Source organism: Lathyrus oleraceus, chromosome 6, assembly GCF_024323335.1.
Source record: "Lathyrus oleraceus cultivar Zhongwan6 chromosome 6, CAAS_Psat_ZW6_1.0, whole genome shotgun sequence".
Classification (NCBI taxonomy): domain Eukaryota; kingdom Viridiplantae; phylum Streptophyta; class Magnoliopsida; order Fabales; family Fabaceae; genus Lathyrus; species Lathyrus oleraceus.
This window is the reverse complement of record NC_066584.1, coordinates 35,002,228-35,022,094: the sequence shown is the minus strand read 5'-3', so window position 1 is coordinate 35,022,094 and position 19,867 is coordinate 35,002,228. Positions and strand designations below refer to the sequence as shown.

At 40.1% G+C, this 19,867-nt stretch overlaps 1 protein-coding gene across 1 annotated transcript in view; it reads right to left on the bottom strand.

The window, feature by feature from the left end:
• Window positions 1–1,451: 1,451 nt before the first annotated feature.
• LOC127093862 (uncharacterized) overlaps window positions 1,452–19,867 on the bottom strand; it is a 109,296-nt gene continuing 90,880 nt past the window's right edge. The window contains exon 2 of the mRNA XM_051032761.1: window positions 1,452–1,468. Within this exon, the coding sequence (XP_050888718.1) occupies window positions 1,452–1,468 (17 nt within the window). The remainder of the gene's footprint in view (window positions 1,469–19,867) is intronic.

Genomic DNA, 19,867 nt, shown 5'->3' with positions numbered 1-19,867 from the left:
AGTTCCAACTGCTTGATTTTGCCCATTACTCCCTCACCATGCCTGACGCTCCACTACTTAGTGCTTTTGTTGAGAGACGCAACAAGGAGACATCTTCATTTCATCTTCCGTTTGGGGAGATGACTATCACTCTAGATGATGTCTCCTTATTGTTCCATCTCCCTATCAGCGACAGATTTTGGACGGCTCCGGTACTTAGCATGTCCCTTGCATGTCATACTGTTGCACGAGATTTGAGAGTGTCTGGGGCGGTTGTGCAGGAGGAGTTCGACATCAACAGGGACACACATCTTTGTATGTCTTGGCTTTGGAAGACGTACGATGAGCTTGTAGCGGATGGGAGTTATGAGGCTGCCGCTAGGGCGTACATGCTACATATAGTCGCATGTACTCTCTTTGCGGACAAGTCTGGTGTTCATATCGATGCCCGGTACGTGTGCCTCTTCAGTAGGCTCGAGGACACCAGTTGGGCCCGAGGATGTGCTGCATTGACACTTCTGTATATAGCCCTTGGAATGCCGACGATCTTTGAGACCAAACAACTTACTGGCTATTTGAGTCTGTCACAGGTATACTTGAAATTATAATTTGTTGTTGATTTCTTATTTAATTGTTACGAATAACATTTATTATTTATTATGTGTTGTGTCTCTATTTTGATATAAGTGTTGGATATACGAGTATTTCTCCATCATCTGTGACATGAGGGTGCAACATTGCCTAGTGGGGTCCCCACGGGCGAAGAGATGGAACCAGACAAGCACATCCCGGTGGTGTTGCTGAGTACAGGAGAAGGATCGATGCGCTGACTGTAGATGATGTCATCTGGACACCATACACTGGCCATAGAGTCCACCGCGAGTTCAAGGGGTCGTCATTATATTCAGGTTATATGCGATGGGAGACCATGGTTGCTAGACACTTGTTTGAGAGGTGTTTGTGACAATATGGTTATGTTCAGAGTATTCCACGACCAATTCCATATATGACATATATGGGAATTGATTGGTGGTTTTAGAGTAACTTCATCAGCTCCGGTCCTGCCATTAGAGATCGAGCAGTTAGGGTTCAACACCCATCACAATGTGAGGATGGTTACTTAGAGTGGTACCTCAATGCATCACACCCTCGCATCATCCCACCTACTGCTGATGCAGGACCTTCTAGTGTTGGGGTACCTATTGATGACGTACCGCCACCGTCTCATGCAACTGATGTCGATGCCCAACAACATCTCCAGATGGTTGCAGTTATTATGGATAACCTCATGGGTTGGTAAACCCAGATGGCGAGGTTTATACTGGATTATCTCGGGCTGCAGGCATACCCCGTGGGGGGCCTATTTAGACATCTTTTGTATATCATATATTTCATATATTATGTATTATTTGTATATTATTCAGACATTTTCATCATAACTTTTTATTACATAATATTTTTGACGACATAACTTAAACATCAACATTAACTGAAATACAGATGCAACATCAATATTAACTTAAACATAACTTAAGAAAACAATAATAAATAAGAAAAACCTAAACACTATTAGATGATTCTAGACATTTCAGTATCTCCATTATGCCGTCAACATATCTTAAAAGCCTAATATCTAACTCGATTGGCCCCTTTGTTATCCTACGGTGAAATGATCTCCACATTTCCTTCACATCTTCGTCGACCTTCAACTCAATAAGGTTGTATTTCACCCTCCCGTCAATATCAATCCAATCTTCACGAAACTCGATCTTTCTCACCTTCTTGGTATCAATATCAACAATAATTCATTCAACTTGGACGTCAGACTGGCGAGAGATGTGGTGCCATCCGAAAGCCGGAACCCTACGGGAGGTGAAGATCCGTTGAAGTACACTTCTGCCTTAATAAGAAATTGAGGAATAGACATTTTTTGAGATGTTTTTATCAAACACGTGACCCCCTATTTATACAACTTTGCATTTACTCAGGACCACATAAAATTGTCGGTGCAATCATAACCATCCAAAACTATTGGCGAAATCCTGAACGTCCAAAAAGTCAAATAAATAACCCTATCGGAAATTTCATTTAGGTTGAAATTTCCGGTAGCCACAGGTAAATTTCAAATTTCCGGAAATTAAAGAAACAAACCAGAAATTTTGAAATATTCGGAATACCGAAAATATAAAATGTACTACAGGAAATTTTGTTAAGCCTACCAAAAATTCCGTTTGGATTTTTCATTCAATTTTCAGCCAGGGGTAACTCGGGCAATATGAAAGTATGGCAGGGTTCCAGGTATAATTTGGGGGGTGACAAGTTAAATACTCCAAGAGACTTCATCAAGGTGTTTTCTATCTGAGTAGTGGCATGATTCAACATTATTTTTAGATGAATTTTTTTCCCGTACAAAATGTGTATTAAGTTCAATGTATTTATGCGAGCACGAATAACTAAATTTAACATAGGTTTAAGTAGTCTTTTGGTCTAGGTAAGTTGGCGGGTTTTTGTTTTTCGTCCATGTATTTATTTTTCTTCAGAATAAAATCCTTAAATGTTGAATTTGATTTGGTTTTAGTCCCTAAAGTTAAATCCCAGGTTTCCTTCGGATTCTCATGTAGATTTTAACTTTAGGGATTAAAACCAAAAGAATTTTAATATTCAATGATTATTTCCGTAATAAAATATATACAAGGATGATAATAAAAAACATGTCAACTTACAGGGACCAAAAGACTATTTAAGCCTTTAGGATAATAAAATTGTATTCAAGTTATCACATCGTAGTGTTTGAAGATAAAAGAGATACACAACTCATTCAATATAGATTTTAGCAACAATAGCTCAGAGTAGTATGATCTAAGACACGATACGTTGGCTCTACACTAGACCGATCAATAAGGGTTTACTTTTTAGAACTTCATGACACAAGATTGGGTTCAAAGTATATGCAGGAGTCAGAAGTGAATCTTTGATCACCTGGATCACTAGGTCAATTAGAGTCATTGTAGGATCTCATAGAAAATTTGTGACATGAGGTAGAAGGAGATTAAAATAAGCCATGAGAGAAAGTGCCACAGAGGTACCTCAAGATTATTTTAATGGCATATCGATGAGAGTCAAGAGAAGAGGACATGAATTTCCATGCTTTATTCACACAAAAGGCTTGTCTAGCCTGATTAAGGTAACATATTAAAGGGCACCTTCCATTGACCTATACAACTGAGCATAAGAAAAAGAATTTGAACCATATTTGCTCAGCTTGCAGTTGCTCAGAATAGATGTATAGACTTCATTAGACCCACTAATTTTTTGCTTTAGCAAGAAGATTCTTTATATACTTGGACTGAGTGAGTAAGATGGATCGTTTTGTATGATAATTAACTCTTATGCCCAAGAAATGTTTAGACCTACTTAATTTGTTTAGGGAAACATTAGCATTCAAGTTGTTGATGAGTCTATGAGCTAAGTTTAAAGAGGAACTAGATGAGTATAACATATACATACACAAGAGCATACAATATCACACGTTGATGAGAGTGCATAAAGAATGAATGATCACATTTGCTGTGAGAAACCCCAAATTGAAGAAAGACTAAGTTAATTTTTCATACCATACCATTGAGGTTTGTCTAAGTCCACATAGATATTTATTTAGCTTGCACACAAGGGTTTTTATTGATGAAAGAAACCAAGAGGCTGGGCCATGTATACTCCCTCTTGTAAAATGTCATTTGAAAAAGCATCATTGATATCAACTTGTTAAAGTTCCCACTTGTATGTGAATACCAAAGTGAGAATGACACATATTGTGGTTCGTTTCACCGGTGGAGAGAATATTTCATTAAAATTGTAAACAGGTTGTTAGTGACAACCTTTGGAAACCAACCTTTCCTTGTACTTATTTATGCTCCCATTAGAATTATATGTAACTTTCAAAATCCACTTACAACCAACTATTTTTCTATGAGGTATGATTGGTAAATTAGCAAGTGTAATAATTTGCCAATGTAGTAATAAAAGGGGAAATCCCTAATATCAATCTCAAGGACTGCTTGACGATACAAAGTTCTGGATTAATTTAAGTTAAATAAAAGCCTTAAGGGTTTTGGATTGATTGGTTAAATTATGAAAATAATTGAAAATAAAGTAAACAAAATAATGACACAGTTTATATAGATATGAGTAATATGCTAGGGGTAGTGTATGATTCAATTCTGTGATGACTCTGAACTCATAATGCAACAACAAATTTCAGATAGTTGATTAGTGGTTCTTAAAAATGTTCATTCCTATGTTCAACAAACCTTTAATCATTCAACCTAAATCCTATGTCCATAGAAAAGTACAAATGAAATTAAACATTAATTTATCAAGAATAATCTGGTTCTTATATCGTATTCCTAGTCCTAGGTAATATCTACTATAAAATATTCTCAAGCAGATCAGAAACAATGGTGGTCAAACTTAATTGTTACTCATAAATCAAACCCCGTTTTTCCGACAGAGAAAACATTAAAACAATCAAGAGAATAAATAAAATATGATGGAATAAAATTGTTATTGCAAAGAGAAATTCGAAGTCATTACAAATCGGAATCAGGGACATCCCATAGCATTTTGGGGTTTAGCTACTCATAGAAATAAAACAAAACATGATAGAGAATGTTTCCATTAAATTTTTTTTAGATGAAATGATCTTCAATCGCAAAAAGCTCCTGAAAATATGAATCCACCTTGAAAATCTGAGTTCTCCAGCCTTTAAAACGTGTTTTGCCATCAAAAATCAAGTCTCCAAACTCAAAAAATCACTTTATGGCTTTAAATACTTCAAACCAAGCTTTTTTGTTTTGCGATTTTGGGTCCCCATACGCGTATGGGTGGCATATGGGGCGTATGAGGCTATGCCACACGCGTATGGGCAACAACATGCATTTTTTCAGATTTGATACGTGTATGAGCAAGTTGATACGTGTATGCGCAGACAATTCTGAATTATCCTTTGATCTTCTTGAAAGTTGTAACCCTGAATGCTAGCTTTCATTTTCCGCTGGTCCCACGTCATTCCGAGTTACGACGCTCTAGTTATGATTAAAATACCACACATTTATCATGATGTAAAACATGCTGAAAAATAGACTTTCCCAATTTTTCTGAAAATTCTCCGTGTTCCTTTTCCGACCATATCATTGACTTCCTCCGACCTACAAAACATCTTAGCCTTCTCAAAAATATCAAAAATATTAGGAATGATTAAAACATAAATAAGTATGAAATTAAAGAAACTGACATATAAACCACTTAAACTATATGAAAAATGCAAATAACTCACATATTTTTATATGTTAAAATGATAATAACTATAACAAAAACGGTGACTGATCACAACCCCAAACTTAGCTTGTTGTTTGTCCTAAATCGACTTTAATAACAAAGAACTCATGTCACCCCCAAATAAAAGAATTTTTTTTCACGTATCACAATACCTCTAAGATCTTCCATGGGTCTTATTTGTTGCTACCTTCAATTTTTGCTGGATTACCAAGGTTGATTGATTTGCCACACCTTCACTTGAAAGTTCTACTTCACATGTCAACTCAATTCACACTCTCACCAAATCTCTCGGGTGTTAATGTGTTTTACACTCAAAATTCATAGTATGCAATACCATACCATAGGCTTGAATAACTTCTCTTTTGATGTCAAAGTGCACGATACACACACTCTTTGAGGTCTTTATGGTTGTAACGAGGCTAGGGTTAAGGTAGGATAATTTTGTAAAAGTAGGCTAAGGTTCAGAGTCAATACGATCGTTATCTTCACTATGCTCATTCAGATGGATTAGTGCTGGAATTCTTTCTTGCACTCGTCCTTTAAGATCAACTCTTATCAAGGATTCAACTTTTGGATTTGTCTTTATTTTCAATACCCGCTGACTTCTCATTCTTTCGAGTGCCCTGATTATTATTATTTTTTTTTTTCAATTTGATTTTTCAAATTTTCATCTTTTTTTTTCAATCAGCAGGTGCCCTTATTTGTACTAACACTGCACAACTACCCCACACTTAAATGTTGTTATCCCAACAATAACCCCAAACATAGAATGAACATATATCTGATAACTCACATGGATATTTTGAACATGGTGGGGAAATGTTTGGGCCATGGGTTAATATGATGTGGTTTTTAAAACAAACAAATGGATAAAGGCTCAAATGAGGTTAACAATTTATAGTAATAAAAAAGGATGGCTAGAAAGGCTCAAGGGTAATAACAAAAAAATGTGCCTCAGTGTGTGGAATCATGCAACCGAAATCAGAAAAGAATGTACGCATGTTCTGAATGATAAAGACATACCTGAATGCTCTCTTATGATGTACATTGTGTTTGGCTTTTTCTGCTATCACCATGTTAGGTAGAGCTGACAACCTTCCCAGTACCCTTTGCTTGATGTGGCTTCTCAATCAGTTGCAGTAAACATAAGACACACATGTCTTCAGTTTGTGTACTTTTAAGACAACCACTAAAGCTATAATGATCATATTACTAGATGAAAGTAAACAACTATAAAATAAACAAACGGAAAGCAAACAAAACTTAGAAATTAATATAAAATTGAAACTATAAAATAAATATTATGAATAATTTCCTTGGTCTGCCTCCTAAGCAGTGCTCGTTTATCGTCATTAGCTTAACGCCTCATTCCCCCTATTATGGGGGGTGCTTCAGCTTCCACACCTTGTTGCCCGTCTTTTCCAAAACAATGAAACCGTCTTTTTTAGAGATATGGACTACTTTGTGCCACAAGTTACTTCCAACTTTTGTATCCTTACCTCTATGCTACTTTCTCTTTTTTCTCTCAGCTTTTGGAATGGGAATATGAGTTTTTCAACTCGGGGTTGCTAATGGAGGTGATACTAGTTGAGATGATCTTCTTGAGACTTTTTCTGATGTTGGCATATTACTTTGGTCTTTCACATCTGTCCTGATCATGCCTACTTGATAGTGATTTTTTTTCTACCTCTTGCTTCTTGTTTTCAAGCATATTCAAGGTTATTTCATCATCATAAACTTTTAAAGTCAGTGTACCATGTTCTATATCGAAATTACATCGAGTTGTCTACATGAATGGTTGACCCAGAATGATAGGTGTCTATTCATCCTCAGGCATGTCCATGATCACAAAATCAACAGGAAAACTAAATTCCTCTATTGTCACCAGTACGTCTTTCGTTATCCCATATGCATTCTTTATGGAGTGATCTGTAGATTTTAGATTTTTCCCTGTATCGCTGACTTTTGGGAAAACCAAGCCTTTGATAGACTGACAATGACATCAGACTCACACTAGCTCCTGAATTAATAAGTACCTTCTTGAAAGTTCTGTCTTTTATAGTGCATGGGATTGTGACAGATCCAAGATCCTTCTGCTTGATTGGGATTCTTATACCTGGTGATATTGCACTACATTTTTCATTAAAGGTTACCGATCCATCTCCTATTGGTCTCTTTTTAGAGATTACCTCTTTCATGAATTTTTGGCACATGGGTATTTGCTCGAGTGCTTCAAAGAAAGGCATATTGATCTCTAACATTTTGAACATTGTGATGAATTTCTCAAAGTCTTTCTCTTTTGGATCCTTTTTTGTCACCTTCTAAGGACAAGGTAAATTAATCACGGGTTTAACCTCCTTTTTATCTTCTCTCACTTCCAGATCTACCTCTATGACATGGTCATGATTTTTTGCCTTCTCATCTTCATCTTTAGCAACTTTATGACTTTTTGTTGTGACAATATTAACATTCTCATGATGTCTCAGATTTTGTATTGTTGCACTCTGAAGGGTGCCTTGAGCTTGATTTGAGAGTTGTTGTGCTATCTGTCCCATATGAACTTCAAGATTTTTTATAGAAGTAGTAATGTTCCTCTGATTATTTTTTGTTTCTTCTTGGAACTGGGAATTTTGAGCTGCCATCTTTTTAATGGCAAGTTCCCAATCAACCTTTTGGGGTGCTTATTGCTGATACTGCTGTTGTTGTGGTGGATATTGTTGTTGTTGTTGCTGATTCTAATATTGAATATGACTCTGTTTTTGAACATTCCTTTGCTGATCTTTCCAGGAGAAATTTGGATGGTTCTTCCAGCCCGGATTATAAGTGTTAGAATATGGGTTGTTCTGCTTCAGAAAATTGATCTCTTCAATTTGTGCTTCAGAATATGGTGTTGCACACATGGACACTGGTGTGAGCGATAGATGAAGATATTGATAAGTGTTTTAGGTTGTGTACAACTGATTGGTAGATTTGTATATTAAATAGGTGGATAAATTCAATTCTTGACGAGTTCTCTCAACTCCGAAGAACGCATTTATTTTTGTTCATATGTTTTTATTTTTGAATTTTACTTTCAAACCATTCAAACCCAATCTTAGATACATAGAGACCTTTAAAAGACATTATTTCTCTCGTATCGATCCCTGTGGAGACGATAAAACCCGGAATTCTTCCAAACTTAATTTTTGCTTGTCACTTTACCACAACCAACAAAATGGCACCGTTGTCGGAGATTGTTGTTATGATATTGCAAGCATTGCAATAGTTTATCCTATTTTAAGTTTTTTTATCATCTCTTATCTCATTTATAATCCCTTGTGTTTTTTAATTTGCTTGGTTAACTTTTCAGAGTTTTGTTTATGTGAGAAAGTGTAGCCGTAAACCAACTTCTTTTTGATCCTGAGATTGAAAGAATTGCTCGTAGACTTAATAGCAAAATAAGAAGGAGAAGAAAAATAGCTAAGGAAAGGAGAGAACATGATAGAAATTTAGCTGGTACTTCATCAACAACTCATGTGTCTACACTGGTCATGGCAAAACCACCTCCTCCTTTAGAACTTCCCAGAGGTCCTTGTACAAATCGCCCAAGGAGAAATTCCCAGTTTGCTAGAATTGAAAACAATGGAAGACACATAGATGAAGACTGAGATACTTCAACTTTTGTATACAAATCCCTTCACAGAGCTTGATCATGAAGACCCTTACATTCACCTTACCAAATTCTATGAGATTGTCGGTGCAATCGGAGCTCTAGAAGCGGAAGAAGAGAAAGTATTCAAGAGACTATTTCCATATTCTTTGATTGGAAAAGAAAAAGAATGGTATCTTGATCAACCTACTCAAACAATGACCGATTGGAATATGTTAAAGGAAAAATTCCTTGAGAGATTCTTTCCACACAATAGGTTCATGGAAGCAAAGACTTCAATTGCGGTTTTCTCATAAGGTGCAAGTGAATCCCTTAATGAAGCTTGGGAGCAGTTCAAGTCAATGTTAAGGAAATTTCAAGGTCATGGTTTTGATGAACTTACTCAAATCCATATATTTTGCCATGGACTTCAACCACAACCTAAAATTCTATTGGATGTTGTAGCAGTAAATTTTTTGAGATTAAGCTATTGATTAACTTAACTCGCAAAGTAAGAGTCGTCACCACGCTTTTAGTGTTTCCAAAGGAAAAGGAAAAAAGTACGAACAAAACCCAAAGAAGTTTTAAAAACAAAACTAATAAAAATAGAACAATGGTCCTGTCATACGGTGAACTGGACTTTTTTGTGTTTTTAATCGCAATGTCGCGGTTAGCAAGAGTCGCCACCGACTTTTCTTTTATCCCATAAGGAAAGGTGGAAAAGAACAGGAAAGACCTTAATTTAGATTCTTAGGTTCGGGAGGTACGTTATACAAAGGGAAGGTGTTAGCACCCTTTGTATCCATGGTTATCCATGGGCTCTTAATTGCTCAATCATTTATGTTTTCTTTGGTTGAAAAAGTGTTTGAGAAAGGTATGGAAGGTGTTTGGAAAAAGAGAATTTAACTTTGTAATGATTCTTGAATGAATGTATACAAAGTAGTTATCTCGTTTAGTTTTTGAAAGTTGTTAGAAAAATATAACTCGGCAATGATCCTAGTACGGATGTATGCTAAGTGGTGATTTTCTAAAAAAGGGGATGTTGTGTAAGGTGGGAAAAGTATTTTAGGTTATGAATGAGCAATTAAGAGTATACCTGTCCGAGGTCTTTCCGGGTATTTCCTATCCTTGTGAGGGTAAAACTGTCCTTACTATTGAGAAGTAAGTAGTTTTATCCTTGGGATGTAGAAGGGTCATCGTAGGGTCATCGGCTGGTCATTGAAGGCAACAGTTGTGAGGATACCTTAGCATTCGAAGGGACTATCATCATTTAGCCATAGGCTACACCGAAGGGTCATCGAGGGGCAAAATCGTATTTTCGAAGGCAACATCCGAGGGACCATGATTTATTTTATGATGATTTAACCGAAGGGTCTTTGCTAAGGGTATCCCCCTATTCGCGGGACATGACCGTATTACGTAATCGTGGGGTAACAAAGAGAGGTCCGATATCATTTATTTAAAGTCCATATTTTAAAGTTAATTAGGTAATTAGGATGAATCTCCACATTAAAATCAATACATTAACAATAATACATTAAAAGTACTATATTAAAATTAATTGAGTAATCCAGAGTGAATTTCCCTAAGGGTATCCCACACATAAGGCGGAACACCTGGCCAGCCGTTTCTTCGAGGATCTGTAGCCTTTACACAATTCAACACACGGGTTAGAGTATCGAGGTAAAATACAATTGGAAATTGCACCACAACATAATTGTCACTAAATCAGACCAAATAATGCAGAATTATCATGAATATTGATCGGACAAACATAAGGCACAACAGCAAAGAAACAAAACAGCCACTGCTTCGTTCGCTCCTGCCTCGCCTAGCGAAGGCTCAGCGAATGCTCGCTGCAGGCTCGCTTAGCGATGTGCTAGCGAGTGGCCACTGGTTTTGGATTTGATGGCAGCATGATCTCCGGAAACCTGTACTTTCATGGCATTGGATTACAGGCATAGCATAGACAATTATACAGGATGTTCAGACATACTTAGATTCACATGCGAAATCAAATTACATATCAAAACTTTAACCGTAATGCATCATGTATGTAAAGAATATCGATTGGAAACGTAAAACAGTGGTGATACGCAAACCTGTGTGCAATTGCGATGTTGAAAGGGGCTGATCACTCTGGATGCCGGATTGAGTTGGGCGGCGGTAGCTTCGGTGCGGATGAGCTGCCTTCAGGGTTCCTTACTCTGAATTCTCTAGGTTAGCAGGGTTTCTGCGCCAGGGTTTCCGTCCTTCTCTGTCCGTCTTGGTCTCTCCGTTTGTGTCTGTCCATTTTCGTGGCTGAAGAGCTGGTATTTATAGTGGTAGTGGTGACCTAATGGGCTCAGACTGAAGCCCGAAAATTATAATATTCGCAAGCTTCGCTAGGCGAGCCTGTAGCGAAGGTTCGCTAGGCGAAGGATTTGCTCGCCTAGCGAGCATGCAATTTATGACCTAATGGGCTCAGAATGAAGCCCAACCATTCTGGTAATCGCAAGCTTCGCTAGGCGAAGGAGTTGCTCGCCTAGCGAGCAAGCTAGTTTGGGCCTCTTCTGAATTGGGTCCGTTGTGAGCTGGGCTTTTATTCCTTTAAGATCGGTGCCTTGCAGAATAAGTCGGAACGCCTTGAAAGATGCCTTGTAATATCAACGGGCAAATTTTGGGGTATGACAGCTGCCCCTGTTCAATATTCTTGAACCGAGAGAGTAGAATGGTATGTGCTGTTCGTGGTCTGGAGGTGAAAGATTATTGAACACTAGAATGCCCCAAAAATTTGCGCCTGTCAATTAGTCTTGATGGAGATGGGCTGAAAGATGCCATCCAGGTAGTTTGATGATGAGGGCTCCAGATCGCGTCATACGTTAGACGATACCTGGAGACATGGGTGTCATACCGGGCCATACGCTAGACCGTATAGTGAGTCATCCATTATGCTGTTGACTTCGCTGGGGAGTCAGAGTGTGCTATATACTGCTGGGGATAAGGGCTCAGAATGGATCGTACGTTAGACCGTGTCTGAATACCAGGGTGAGTTGTTCATTAGGCGGATGGCTTTGCTGGGGATGAAAGATCAGAAGGGATCGTACGCTAGATCGTATCTGAGTTGCAGAATGAGCCGTACACTAGGCTGTATCTGACGAAGAAAGTAGTCGTACGCTAGACTACACCCCGGAATGTACCGTACGCTAGGCAGCATCTGAGGATTTGAGTATCCAAATGGGTCGTACGTTAGACCGTATTGGAGTTGCAGAATGAGCCGTACGTTAGGCTGTATCTGAAGAAGAAAGTAGTCGTACGCTAGACTACACCCCGGAATGTACCGTACGCTAGGCAGTATCTGAGGATTTGAAGGTCCAAATGGGTTGTACGTTAGACCGTATTGGAGTTGCTGAAAGTCAGAATGGATCGTACGTTAGATCGTATCTGAGCTGAAGGTCCAAATGGGTCGTACGTTAGACCGTATTGGAGTTGCAGAATGAGTCGTACGTTAGGCTGTATCTGAAGAAGAAAGTAGTCGTACGCTAGACTACACCCCGGAATGCACCGTACGCTAGGCAGCATCTGAGGATTTGAGTATCCAAATGGGTCGTACGTTAGACCGTATTGGAGTTGCAGAATGAGCCGTACGTTAGGCTGTATCTGAAGAAGAAAGTAGTCGTACGCTAGACTACACCCCGGAATGTACCGTACGCTAGGCAGTATCTGAGGATTTGAAGGTCCAAATGGGTCATACGTTAGACCGTATTGGAGTTGTTGAAAGTCAGAATGGATCGTACGTTAGACCGCATCTAAGCTGAAGGAGTCATATGTTGGGCTGAATCAGAATGAACCGTACGTTAGGCTGTATCTGATAATATTTGTTGTATTTGCAGTGAATATCTGGGGTGGGCTTAGAGATGCCACCATTGGGAGGATGTCAGAACGTTCGTCAGATGGATTATATCTGAGAGCTGTATTCGAATCTTGAATGTGATCAGGAGGATGATTAGCCTGAAAAATAAAGTTAGTTTCATGCAATGTCATGATGCATGAGATGCTTTATGCTTGCGAACATGGTATGCCTATACATGCTATGAAATGATGTAAAGTATATGATGCGGAATGAAGTAAATGTGAGCATTGTATGCAGGTATGTAATATGAAATGATGTAATGAATGCACTATGCGTCTGAACAATCTTCCAGGGAACTCTACTGGGGAAATAAATCTCCTCTTCTGGTCGGAGATATTGGTATTGATGACCCTGTCTCAGCTGGGGCATTTGACTTCTGTCTGATGGTAGAAACATTTGACAGAGCCTGGCTGGGGATAGAAGAGGTGACCAATTCGTACGATTTTGCCAATTTCTTCTGGGAAATAGCTGGTTCTTGTTGGGGAACAGAATTAGCGACGGACTCATTGGAAAGCGTGGTTAGACCTTCTCCTTGGTCCTGAAGTCTCGTAGTAATTGCTATTTCTATTTTAGGCATGTATTTTTGTAAACATTGATCATATTCAAATGCATAAATCAATTCAAATTAAATCAATGGACGTTTATGCAATCAAAACAGAGGAAGTAAGACAAAAGCATCTTTTGGAAATAAAATTGGATTGATTTTTGAAAGAAGGCCTACAAAGAGACAATTCATGTACAAGGAGACAGACATCCTAGTAAGAGGACATTGCCAGGAAAACAGAGAGAAAGTTATGCAGGAGAAAATCCTATCGATTCTAATTTCACCACTTTCATTATGTCTTCAAGCATCTCATCTCCTGCTGTCGGATAGAAGTGATTGGCTTGTTCAGTCCTTGGAATCTGGTTGAAGCTGACTGAGAACGGGACACAGTCATACGCTTAAATCCCTAAATTTTGCCTGGACCGCCTTTTCAGGTTTTCAGTCCACCGGGATACCCTTTTTTGCCCAAGCCGCCTTTTTAGGTTTTCGACTTGCCGGGTATATGTCTTTATATATTTATCCCTAATTTTTGCCCGAACCCTTTTGGTTCGCCGGGATGCCCTTACTTTTGCCTAGGTACGTCGACCTAGCGGGTCTCTTTTATGCGTAGTATTTTTTAACTATGTCCGCGTTCACAGGATGCGGGAAGTCTTCGCCATCCATTGTAGCAAGTATCATGGCTCCACCGGAGAATACCTTCTTAACCACAAATGGCCCTTCGTATATGGGAGTCCACTTGCCTCTGGGATCCCCTTGTGGTAGAATGATACGCTTGATCACCAAGTCGCCAATTTGATACACCTGTCTCTTGACTCTTTTGTTAAATGCCTGGGTCATGCGCTTCTGATATATCTGCCCGTGACAAACAGCCGCAAGTCTCTTCTCATCAATCAAATTTATCTGATCGAGCCGAGTTTGAATCCATTCATCCTCGCCTAAACCCGCCTCTTTCATGATCCTTAGAGAGGGAATTTGAACTTCCACTGGTAAGACGGCTTCCGTTCCGTAGACTAAAGAGAAAGGAGTTGCCCCTGTCGAAGTGCGTATTGAAGTGCGATAACCATGGAGAGCAAACGGTAACATCTCGTGCCAGTCTTTGTACGTTACTGTCATCTTTTGTATGATCTTCTTGATGTTCTTATTAGCAGCCTCTACGGCGCCGTTCAGCTTTGGCCGGTACGGAGAAGAGTTATGGTGTTTAATTTTGAATTGCGTGCAGAGTTCAGTAATCATCTTGTTGTTCAAATTAGTACCATTGTCAGTGATAATTCTTTCAGGGACGCCGTATCGACAAATAAGGCTATTCTTGATGAACCGTGCCACCACATTCTTGGTGACAGAAGCGAATGAGGCTGCCTCTACCCACTTCGTAAAGTAATCAATAGCGACGAGAATGAAGCGATGTCCATTAGAAGCCGTGGGTTTAATCTCTCCAATCATATCGATGCCCCACATTGCAAAGGGCCAAGGTGCTGTCAACACGTTCAATGGAGCAGGAGGCACATGTACTTTGTCCGCATAGATCTGACACTTGTGACAGGTTCTGGAGTGATGGTGGCAATCAGCTTCCATGGTAGACCAATAATACCCTGACCTCAGAATCTTCTTGGCCATTGTATGTCCATTAGAATGAGTCCCAAAAATACCGTCATGCATGTCTTCCATAATCCTTTCTGCTTCCTTTCTATCCACACAGCGGAGCAGAGTCGAATCATGATTACGTTTGTATAACACTCCATTACTCAGAAAGAATTTAGCGGAGAACTTCCTCAGGAATTTTCTGTCATTGATGGATGCCCCTTCAGGGTATTCCTGAGCTTCTAAATATCTTTTTACGTCGTGGAACCAAGGTTTCTCCTGTACCCTCTCAGTGTTAAGTTCATAACAGTGTGCTGGTTCATCCAATCGTTCAATAGTGATCCTAGGGGCTTCTCTGTCCCATCTGACTCTGAACATAGAGGACATGGTAGCCAATGCGTCTGCCAACTGATTCTCCTCTCGTGGAATATGTTCAAATGTAATCTCTTCGAAGTATGGAATTAATGTCATTACCCGCTCTCGATAAGGGATGAGATTTGGATGTTTAGTATCCCATTCTCCTTTGATCTGACTGATTACCAAGGCCGAATCTCCGTACACTCTCAAAAACTTGATTCGCCGATCTATAGCAGCCTTGAGTCCCAAAATGCATGCTTCATACTCAGCCATATTATTGGTACAATGAAAACATAGTCTAGCAGTGAGAGGTGTATGGTAACCTCCGGGAGAAATGATTACAACACCAACACCATGGCCCAATGCATTGGAAGACCCATCAAAAACCATAGTCCATCAGGATCCCAGTTCGGGTCCTTCATCCGGTTTAGGTTTTTCATCATCAGTAACAAGCATGACATCCTCATCTGGGAACTCAAAATTCATAGATTGATAATCGTCCACCGCTTGATGAGCCAAATGATCAGCTAGCACGCTTCCTTTGATGGCTTTCTGGGTAGTATACTGGATGTCGTACTCCGTTAAGATCATCTGCCATCTCGCTATTCTTCCGGAGAGGGCAGGTCTCTCGAACATGTATTTGATGGGATCCATCCTAGAAATCAACAAAGTGGTATGATTCAACATATACTGTCTTAGTCGGCGAGCAGCCCAGGCCAAAGCACAGCAAGTTCTCTCGAGCAGCGAGTATCTTGTTTCACAGTCGGTAAACTTTTTGCTCAGGTAGTATATGGCATGCTCTTTTCGACCAGACTCGTCATGTTGCCCCAACACGCACCCCATTGAACTTTCTAACACGGTCAAATACATGATTAGAGGTCTTCCTTCAACTGGTGGTATCAGAATTGGAGGTTCCTGGAGATATTTCTTGATTTTGTCAAAAGCCTCTTGACATTTGTCATTCCACATCATCTCTTGATTCTTCCTCAGTAATTTGAAGATGGGTTTGCAGGTAGCGGTCAAATGGGAGATAAATCGGGCAATGTAGTTCAAGCGTCCCAAGAAACCTCTGACTTCTTTCTCTGTACGGGGAACTGGCATTTCTTGAATAGCTCTCACTTTAGCCGGGTCAACCTCAATTCCTTTGCCACTGACAATAAAGCCCAAGAGTTTACCGGATCTTACTCCAAAGGTGCATTTGTTCGGATTCAATCTCAACTTGTACTTCTTCAACCTCTCGAACAATTTGTATAAATGATCGAGATGTTCTTTTTCAGTATGAGATCTGGCTATCATGTCATCCACGTATACTTCTATTTCATGATGAATCATATCATGGAACAAAACCACCATAGCACGCTGGTACGTTGCCCCGGTGTTCTTTAAACCGAATGGCATTACTTTGTAACAGAAAGTGCCCCATTGCGTCACGAACGTAGTTTTCTCCATGTCCTCAGGTGCCATCTTAATCTGGTTATAACCCGAGAATCCATCCATGAAGGAGAATACTTTGTGTTGAGCGGTATTGTCCACCAGAACATCAATGTGTGGGAGTGGAAAGTCATCTTTGGGACTCGCTTTATTCAAATCTCTGTAATCTACGCACATTCGCACCTTACCATCCTTCTTCGGCACTGGTACCACATTAGCAACCCATTGAGGATAAGAAGTAACGGCTAGAAAACCGGCATTGAATTGTTTCATAACCTCAACTTTGATTTTCTCAGACATTTCAGGACGCATGCGGCGAACCTTCTGCTTAACAGGACGACAATCTTCCTTCATCGGCAGCCGATGCACCACTATACCAGTATCCAATCCGGGCATGTCTTCATAAGACCAAGCGAAAACCTCTACATAATCATGTAACATCTGAATCAATCTTTCTTTGACACTGTTTTCCAAGCCTGCTCCTATCTTGACTTCTTTTCTGTCTACTTCAGTACCCAGATTTACGATTTCGAGTGACTCTTCATGCGGCTGTATGGTCCTTTCTTCTTGCAGTAACAGTCTGGCAAGTTCTCCAGGTACTTCACAATCTTCCTCACTTCCATCCTCAGCTTGGTAGATCGGATTTTCAAAGGCATAATGAACAGTAGTAGAACTATTATCAACAAGATCCAGAGTGGGTGTGGATCTGCAATTTGTTACGTGAGTGTGTGTAAGAAAGCATAGCTTGTTTGAAAGACGACATGAAAGATAAAGAGCGCAATATTTGAATGCAAAAAGTCCATTGATTTATTGAATATGAATATGCTTATGAAAATGACAAAACCCTTAACAAATTAGCTATTGTGCCCCGGGTATAGACACAATGCTTTAAGAAGTTCAATTTAAAAATTGGCAATACTAAATGGACAATAACAATTACTCCTGACTAAAGGAGATCGGGATAGTGTCTTCAGCCTTCCAATTATTGAGTCCGTCACCAATTGTTGGGAAAATCCAGCTATCCAGGTCGCAATCACTGTCAGCATCTTCTACAGCATTGATTTGATCTTTGACCATCTTTTCAGAGCTAAATCCCAGACCAGATTTATCAGACTTGTAGGGTATGTTGATCAGTTGACCCCAGCCAGTACAGCCACCATCTTTAACCACAGCTTGAGCGTCCTTCAGGGAAACCATGGCAAGAGGAGCTCGAATAACCTCGGGCACAAGGGGAGTTGGCTTAAGGACAGGACTGGGCGGAGGAACCACTTCAAATGACTGAGACGGAGTCTCGAAGAATTCACCATCCATTTCAACATATCTGAAGGTATGCACACTACTGACGATATACTCCTCTTCCCCACACACAGTGACAATCTTACCCTCTATTGGATATCTCAGCTTTTGATGGAGAGACGAAGCTACAGCACCTGCCCCGTGAATCCAAGGGCGTCCCAGCAAGCAGGAATAGGCATGACGGATATTCATTACGTGGAAGGTAGTGTTGAAGACTTGAGGTCCTATCTTGATAGGGAGAACAACTTCACCGTGGACAACACTCTTTGCACCATCGTAAGCACGCACCACAATGTCACTAGGCTTCAATTCAATGCCTTTACAGTCAAGTTTATCGAGCACGGCTCTCGGTAGCACATTCAAAGAAGAGCCATTATCGATCAACACATGAGACAAGGTGATCCCCTTACACTCAATAGAAATATGCAGGGCTTTATTGTGATTCTTCCCTGCTGGTGTCAGGTCAGCGTTGGAAAAACCTAGGCCATCGTCAACAGTCAGGTTAGCAACATAGTTTTCGAATTGATCGACGGATGTTTCCTGAGGTACATGAGCAGTCTTCAAGAATTTTATCAAGGCATGGGCATGAGATTCAGAAGATAACAACAAGGATAACATCGAGATTTTGGAAGGGGTATGCCCTAACTGTTCTACCACATCGAAATCACTCTTGCGGATGATTTTCAGCACTTCTTCCATTTCCCGTTTGGCAACGTCTTCAGTAATAACTTCGATCGGTATATCTGACTGAGAAGGGTTGACTGGTTCCTTCCCTCGGTTTTCGGGAATTGGAGGTGAGATCTCTGGAGAGAAGATCCTTCCGCTTCGAGTAACTTTACTAGTCCCAACAATGTCATTAGGATTAGCAGAATTACCAACTTGCTTTACACCATGGATGTAAACATCACCTCCATAATTCCACGGAATGGCTTTGCTTGAAGAATACGGTACTGGGCCAGGTGCAGTAATGATTAGGGGGGCTACCTTGGGCTCAGCAATAATCTTCACAGGTACTCTGGGAGCAGTAATCTTCACTGGAACTTTGGACCTTGCAATCACAGATACTTCTTCAATAGGGTTTTCCGCCTTAGGAATCCTTTCGAAGAGGACTGTACGACCGTCCATCAGCCGTTGAATACCATTCTTCAATTTCAAACAGTCCTCGGGCCAGAGTATGCAATCTTCAGTACAACCTGGAAATAAACCAGCTTGCAATAAATTCCTCTTTATGATCGGGAGAGGAGATGTTAAGTCCGCCACATCGGAAACGTGAGAATAGTCATCCATAGCATTAACAGTCTTGTCATGGTTAGGCATAGGAGCAGTGATGACATTAGGAGTCTCCGGAGGCTCGAATTCAATTTCCCCAGCGTCGATCATATCCTGAATTTTGTTCTTCAACAACCAACAATCGTTCGTATCATGCCCGGGGCTATCGGAGTGATATGCACACCTGGCATTGGGATTATAACGAGGCGAAGTAGTGTTGACATTTGCAGGAGGACCTCTGAGAGTGATTAAGTTTGCCTTTAGCATACTTTGCAGTGCTTGTGCTAAAGTCATATTGAGCTTGGTAAACTGCCTTCTTGGTCTGTCTTGTCTTTGCTGGAAGTTTTGAGCTGGCGGGGCTGCGATCGTCACTGCTCTGATGTCATGGTCACGATTTTTCTTATTATGATTCTTTTGACCGTACACAGCATTTGATTCATTCTTCCCATGGTAGGACTTTTTGCTGCTTGTAGAAGTAGCTGCCTGTATCTTTCCACTTCGAATGCCGCTCTCCACCCGTTCACCTGTCAGTATGAGTTCAGTGAAACCTGATGAAGAA